Source organism: Ictalurus punctatus, chromosome 8 (genome assembly GCF_001660625.3).
Source record: "Ictalurus punctatus breed USDA103 chromosome 8, Coco_2.0, whole genome shotgun sequence".
Classification (NCBI taxonomy): domain Eukaryota; kingdom Metazoa; phylum Chordata; class Actinopteri; order Siluriformes; family Ictaluridae; genus Ictalurus; species Ictalurus punctatus.
In genome coordinates this window covers 18232432-18240640 of record NC_030423.2, presented here as the reverse complement: position 1 = coordinate 18240640, position 8209 = coordinate 18232432, and the positions used below count along the sequence as shown (strand labels likewise).

Below are 8209 nucleotides of genomic sequence, written 5' to 3'. Positions count from 1 at the left end.
TTTTGACCTCTTAGTTTCCAGTAAAGGGAGATTCTTGATTCTACAGAAAACAAAAACTTTCACTTTGTGGCAACAGTTTGGGGAAGAACCACGTATGTGTCTGCAAACATTTGGCCATGTAGTGTATTTAGCAACCCTTGCTCAATTGAATTGGGTGTGTTATTACACGAAAATACTCAAATGTGCAGGGCATGTGGTACACCAGGACAAGGGTTGGGAACCTGTGGACCGGATTAAAATATTCCGCGACAATGGAGAAAAAAAAAAAAAAAAAACCTCAATAGCATTCGTGTGAAAACGGCGACATCTGCTGGCCAAAGGGTCCAACTGCAGAGTCTAAATAAATCTCTCCATATAGTTTTGAGAATAAATACATAGAGTACTGTGCAGAAGTCTTTGGCAACTGCAGAATGCCTTAAGAAATAATGAAACTATACATTTCTATATAAAAATACACTAAAATGCAGTAAACAGTAATAAACTAATCAAAAGTAGTATTTGGTGTGACAACCCCTTGATTTGTTAAATAAATAAACCATCAGAAGTTTCAGGTACAATTTTTGCAGGACTACCACAGCTCTTCTGGAGAATTTGACTGTTGCTCTTGCTTCTTGTTTGCATGCAAAACCCAGCAGCCCTCAGTTATGTTTTTGTCTCAAAAGTGATCTCCCTGATGAAACAAAAAATCCCAGCAAAAACCATCACAGAAATTCTTATGGTTTCCACTACAAATGCCGTTACAAACCACCAGCTGTTAACCATTAAAACCATTACCAATTGATTTCCATTATGTAGTACGACACATTAAAGACATAGGTCCTTAATGGTATCCAAAAGACGTAGCATACCACCAATAGAAAGCCACAGTTTACCAGTTGGTCTCTATTGGTAAATTGTTGCTTTCTATTGGAGGCATGTTATATCTATTGCCCGCAGAGATCATTATAGTCTCCATTCAAACCAATACAATTCCTATTATAACCATTAAAACCATTATGGAAATCTATGAGGGATTCTATTGTGTGTTTTTTTTTTTTTGTTGTTGTTGTTGTTGTTGTTTTTTTTTTGAAGTGTAGGGGCTTACCGGTGCTGTTTCCAAATTCGTTGCTTTCTTTACCGACATACAAACATTTTTCTGTAACCTTTAATTTTTGTTGATAAAGGAATGCTTGGGAAACTAAAATGTTTTATACCGACTCGATAAGTCAGAAAAGATATTTAACAAAATTGGTACTCGTTTTATTTTGCTGTGTGTGTGTGTGTGTGTGTGTGTGTGTAAATCTAATACGGATCCATTTTGCCTCCTGCAGTGGCTCGTTAGATGAAGCGATGACTCTGTTATCGATTAGCGCTGTCTGTCTGTCTGTTCGATGTGCACGTGGATCGACGCATGCCCCTGACAATTCGAAGTCTCGCGCCAAACTCAGTGTTGACACTTCGGTTTAGTCTGATTACTGCTTGTTTGTGTGTTGTTGTTTTACTTTGGTGTAGCTGTTGTTTGTTTTTATCTAACTGTAGCTAATGGACACGCAGTCCTATATGCCTGTTCCTCCGGGGGTCGGGATGGAGGAGAATTTCTTTTCCCTCGACGACATTTTGCTGTCACATGAACGGCTTCCCTGCAGAACTGACACAGCATTCCCCAAACTCGGATTCCTGGAGAAAGCGGGCGAAACACACGATATACCAGAGGTGAAGCTGAAATATCTGATTAGTAAGAGCTAGTTCAGTTAATAATAGCTAGTTTCTTAGACTTTGGAGTTTGTTATACGCGTGTTATAGGCTACCACAAATTCCAAGTCTGACTGTTCTGCAGTATAATATAATTGTGAGTGTAAATGATATGAGGGTTGTGGTGGTGTGCGTGACCCCTAATGAAGACTTTAACCCTCCCAAAAGAAAGTAAAGACAAAGTTTGGGAGACATCATAAACGAGTGTTAATGTAAACAATAAACTCTTAAATAAGTATAAACAAGCTTTTACAGCAGAGTCAGAAAGAAACACTACACTTTGTAACACCCCTACAATGGTCCATACCATACCCAAATCAAGCTATTGTATTTAAAACAGCTCTAAATGGTTTCATATTGGTGTTTAAATGTATCTTTTAATATGAAATTCTAACTGTATTGTATCAGATGGCAAGATACAACTCTAATCTGTGTCTGCGTATCTTTTGGTCTGCATGTTCTAGGGTACTAAGATGGAGATGCCTATGTGGTTGGCGAAGGGGCTGTACGAGAGGAAAAGGCATGTGATCTCGGTGGAGCTGCCTAAAGTCTACCGTGAGGGTTGGAGGACAGTGTTCGGTGCCGACGCCAACGTGGTGGATCTTCACAAGATGGGTCCTTATTACTACGGCCTGGGATCACAAATGCTGCACTTTGAGAATGCAGAGAACCCAGAGATCGCTCAGTCTATCCTACAGGTGGGTGTTTGGCAGTGAACCAGCATGGAATCACATGTGGGAGCTTTGTGACATCCAACTATTTTCTGTACCGCTTGTCCTGCAAAAGGACGGGGGGGGAGCTTATCCTACGGAACTCGTGGCACTAGGCAGGGAACACTCTAGATGTGAGTCACAATCACGCACACATTCACACACCCTATGGACAATTTTGAACCTACAATGCATGTCTTTGAGAATGTGTCACTATTAAAAAAAAAAACAAAAAAAAAAACAGCTAAAGAACCACCTGTTCCGTGAGCACTTAACTAACCCCTAAAATGCAGACCCCCACATTATTAAAAAAAATTAAATAAATAAAACTTACTCTGGCTCTTACACCTCAACCATGCACACTTTGCGTCTCTAGAACTCAATTATAAATCTTGTATGGTAGCACTACTTGTATTGTTCTCCACTTGATATATCGCTTTGCTTGTATTTCCCCATTTGTAACTCGCCTTGGATAAAAACATCTGCTAAATGTAATAGATGTCTTTGGACTAGAAGAGGAAACCGGAGGAAACCCCTGAAGCACATGGAGAACCCAGGGGCACACAAAGCAGAGGAGTCAAACCCCCAACTCTGTAGGTGTGAGGCAAATGTGCTAAACACTAACACACCGTGCCCCCAACTTACAGCATAGAGAACTATTGAGAACTTTTTACTATACCAGAGTAAAAAGATCCACATGGTTTCACACATACTGTGTTCTCCACATTCTGTAGGGTCTCCAACACGTTCTGTGTTTTTTTCCAAGGGGAAAAAAATTGCCACAGGATTGCTCCTACACATGTCTGGATTTGTGTTTACATGTTTATAAATTCAGCACAGGTGGAGCTGGAGTGGTGGAGGTACACTTTTCTAATGGCATGCAGCTCACAGCAAAAAATGCACTTGAGGTGTGAAATTAAGCTTCATGTGTGCGTGACCGCTGCTGCACTATTCCCTGCACACGACTGGATTAAAAAAGCAGCATTAATGTTAACATCATATATACAACAAAGCATAACAACAAAGAACACCACAATTTTTCATTCTTCCCTGATTTTCCACAATTTAGTCATGGATAGTTCCCACTCATCAGGTAGTTCTATCACACAACAGCTACCTACCAGGGAGGGCGAAGGCTATCGTGCTTCCTCTGAGGCATGTGAAGCCAACCGACTACATCTTTTTGAACATCTGCTCATGTAATAGACTCGGAGGAAAGCACTATCCGCCCCATTCTGCACGTGTGAGCTCACAGACACCCATGATTGGCTAGTGTTGCTGTGATTGATAGTGTGGAGAGAGTATGCCACCTCTCCCTCTCTGAGAGCATGGCCAGTTTTGCTCTCTTGGGCTCCCAGCTGTGGATGGCTCTGGCACCATCAGGATTCAGACTTCTAATCTCTGGATGTTGGAGTAAACACTTTTCTGTTGCACCACTCGGGAGCCCCAGAACAGCACAACTTTAATATAAGCCCCTGTATGTTTGCTGTCTCATTGCAGGGTTACTTTGAGGTGGTTAAACATGTCAGCCTGTCTAACTGTCTATTGATTTGACTATGTATCAGTCTGTATGTTCATCTCTATCCATCAACATACTGTGTGTGTCTGTCTGTCTGCGTAGGACAGTGGAGTGGATATGAATTAAATGTCTTTGTTTTATTATTACTATTATTATTCCTTTTAGTAAAAAGACAAATAACTGTAGCTCCATTGTATGCATCCATTGTATGCTAAGTCCGACACAGTTTGTTAAAAAAAAATTCTGCTTGCACGCACACACGCTTTCAAGCAGGTGTGTTAGAGCAGTACAGTCACCGAACTATCAATGTACAGCACCAGACACAAGTTCTCCCCTCATACACAACCTCTGTTTTTTCCCCCTGTTTTATCCAGACGTTTATCAGCCGTTTCCGCCGCACAATGGACTCATCCCAGAATGCCTATAATGAGGACACGTCCGTGCTTGTGGAGCGGCTGGACTGCCTGGAGAGGGCGCTGTTCCGTTCTGGCCAGAACGGCCTTAATGCCTTCCAGCTGTGGGAGAGAGGCAGAGCGTCACAGCTCACCGCCTCCAGCCTCGTCACTAACTACCGCAAGAGGAAGATCACTGAGCTGCAGTCATGAGCAGCCAAGCACAGATCAGAGCGAGTGTGTGTGTGTGTGTGTGTGTGTGTGTGAGAGAGAGAGAGAGAGAGAGAGAGAGAGAGAGCCAGATGGGATGGACAGGCTGAGCAGCCTGGAACAGAGACTGATCAGAGAGAGCAAGATTTGTGTGTGTGAGATAGAGAGTGAAAGAGAATGAGTGTTCTGTGTTAGAGGGAACTTTGTCTTTATTGTACTTGTGAAGTTAAATGACTTTTAATAAAGGTAAGCCTTTACTGTTTTGTAAGGATGGGTCACTTATTGTGTATATTGTGCAATGTTTGTCTTTTATTAAACACCATTGTCCCGTCTGTACAGGATTTTGCAGAGCTTTTTGTGATTGTTACAGCCAAAAATGCTTGATTTTGCTGCAGCTTTTTTCAAAAAATTTTGTTCTTTTATGTTTCCGCAGAATATTACTTGACTTGGGGAAATTGTAATTGCATGAAATTCACAGTGATGATTGTTGGTAAATGAGACCTTTAACTGTACTCATGTTCAACACACAAAAATCAAAGAGATGTGATGGCCAAGATGTGTCATGACAAAATAATTACCAAATATTGTGGAGTTTGCTTGATTTTATGTTCATTTCTGCAAAATGAAAATCACGAAATCCTGGAAGGTCTGATTGTAACTGTGCTAACAATCTTACTTTGTGATATCAGCGCAGAGAACTACCATTAACTTCTCATGAGACTAACAAAAATACACCACCACCAAACAAATTAGCACCAGATTTATTAAACACCTCCCAAGTATTTCATTATAAAAACATTAAATTTTTTATCAGGGTTGAGTTTTCCTTAGAGGCATGGCCTCCATTTTGGTCAGTTTCTGTAAATAAACCATTTTTGATTAAAAGCAGTATCGTGCTGAAACACCTATAAAGCATTTCATATTCGATTTTGTGTCTACTACAAAGCATATCTTTCCTAAACTGAATAGTTAAAGATGTGTATCAAAATGTCCCTGAAAAAAGAGCTGCATCGTTTGGCCAGCAGAGGGTGTGTTTAGTGTGTCACTGTGTTTATTGTCTCTTCTTGTGCAGGAGAGAAACGTTAAAGGTCAGTTTAAACACTAAATTACACTGAAACATTTGTGTGTCAGTGGTAACATATACACTGTGTGTGTGTGTGTTTGTGTGTGTGTTCATCTGGGGAATAGCGACCTTTTGGCTGGGTCGTCTGAGGTTTGTATATTAAAGGTGACATTCAGATATTGCACTGTGTTACCAAGCTTGGAATGGAAGTGTGTGTGTGTCCAAATTTTCATTTGGGTCAATAAGCAAAACAAATCTCCACGTCTCTCTCCCTCAATCAGACAATACAAGCATTAAACAGATGCATAAAATGGAGGTCAGCTGTAATGGAAGTTATTGACATTAGCCTCTAGCATATTGATCATGCAATCACTGCACACTGTCTGAACTGCCTCGGTTTGTTGGACTAGGCAGATTTTATTGACTTTTACAGAAAGTAATGACCAATCAAAGTGATGACTTCAGTGTCCCAGTTTTTCTGTTATGTCACAAATTAATTTGATCTTCTGGTGTGTCATTTGTTAAGCCATGCTGATTGTAGGGTAGTGCTTCTCAAACTGGGGTCTGGAAATCATAGCCAAGGGGTTGGGGAGGTTTAAATGAATCAGAGCTATTTTAATTATTTCTTATAGTTTGACTGGTCACTTGAATTTAATTTGGTTTTAATCCAAACTTAATTGGAGTACAATGCAGGGGACACACTGGATAGGGTGACAACCCATCACAGGGCTCAATCACACACTTTGGACAAATTTGAGATGCCAATGTATACTCAGCAAAAAAAAAAAAGAAACGTCCTTTTTTCAGGAGACTGTATTTTAAAGATAATTTTGAGAAATCCAAATAAGCTTTACAGATCTTTATTGGAAAGGGTTTAAACAATGTTTTTCATGCTTGTTAAATGAACCATAAACAATTATTGCACATGCACCTGTGGAACAGTCCTTAAGACACTAACAGTTTACAGGTGGAAGGCAACTAATGTCACAGTTGACTCTGAAAAACACCAGAAGAAAGATGCCTAGACTTCCTGCTCACCTGCGTGAACATGCCATAGGCCTGCTGCAGGGAGGCATGAGGACTGCAGATGTGGCCAGAACAATAAACTGCAATTTCTGTAATGTAAGACGCCTAAGACAGTGCTACAGGGAGACAGGAAGGACAGCTGATCGTCCTTGCAGTGGAAAATTACATGTAACCGTGTGTCCCCCCCCAGACATGACGGAGAACTTGCAAATGCCTTGGTGGAAGAGTGGAGTAACATCTCACAGCAAGAACTGACAAATCTGGTTCAGTCCATGAGGATGAGATGAACTGTAGTACTTAAAGCAGCTGGAGGCCACCAGATACTGACTGTTACTTTTAATATTGACCCCCCGTTGTTCAGGGACTCATTATTCCATTTCTGTTTGTCAAATGTCTGTGAAACTTGTTCAGTTTATGTCTCAGTTGTTGAATGTTTTATGTTAAGCGAAATATCTACACATGTTAAGAAATTTGCTGGAAATAAAAGCAGTTGAATGTGAGAGGATGTTTCTTTTTTTGCTGAGTACAGTATAGATGTCTACAATGCATGTCTTTGGTCTTTGGAAACATGCAAACTCCTCACACACAGGGTAGAGGCGAGACTCAAACCACCAACCACGGAGGTGTGAGGCAATGATGCTAACACTAAGCCACTGTTCAGCCCTAATCCAAATTTATGTAACTCAAAAACAAGTACCCTATAAATAATGTCAACTTCAACCTCATGTGTTCTGTCAGTAGAATCATCAGGAATTAAAAGCTCTATGGCTGTAATTAATCAACGAAATATTATTGTACACAATAAAGTAATGTTCATCAAATAAATGTGTAATTTAGGAATTTGGAATTTATATTTTGCTTAAAGGGATCTCTGACTACAAAATCTGGGAGATATTTAAAATAGCCAAGAATCAAGACATTTTACTATTTGTGTAAAATATATTAGCTGTTTATTCTGTTTAATAAGTATGTACAGGCATAAAGTTGTCACTCAGCTTAAGCCATAGAGTATGTCCTTGAGTTATTACAGCTAGATTAAGTTTCTTAAGTATTAGGAAACTACATCTCATCTCCTCTGATGATGTCACCAATCTCTGGTCGGTTTAGACAGACAGGTTCTTGACTGGTTTATATCAGTCTTGATAGAACATTACCAGTTAAGAGACTAGTGACCAGAAGGTGGTTTTGTGGTGAGTTTAAATCGCAGGATTGCCAGAGAACTGGAACCTTAAGGAAAAACACTTCACTGTATTATATGTAGGACAATGAGTATTATTAGCTGATTATTATGCATATTGCTAGAGGAGAAACACTGGCATTAAATTAGATGCTTTGATATGGCACCTTCCTCCAAACCCCAGAGAAATGAAGAGTTGCATATCATATTTAGCATCTCATGTAGACAGGCTTTGTTGGAGCAGTAGAAGGGTATAATGTGTCTAATGTGGTGGATTGGATTATCTGATTTCCCTCTGTATGATCGTAACAGTATGCCTCTGTACTGACTGTTCTAAGACTTTGAAGATCCTGCAGTATTTTTAACTAGGGATGTGACTAT

General features: G+C 40.1%; 1 protein-coding gene across 1 annotated transcript; it reads left to right on the top strand.

Moving 5' to 3' along the window:
- Nucleotides 1–1426: 1426 nt before the first annotated feature.
- Nucleotides 1427–4830, top strand: gins3 (GINS complex subunit 3). Its single transcript, NM_001200633.1, is given in 3 exon segments — nucleotides 1427–1692; nucleotides 2196–2429; nucleotides 4335–4830. Coding segments are annotated over 3 exon segments (636 nt in total). The 5' UTR covers nucleotides 1427–1521; the 3' UTR covers nucleotides 4566–4830.
- The last annotated feature ends 3379 nt before the right edge of the window (nucleotides 4831–8209 follow it).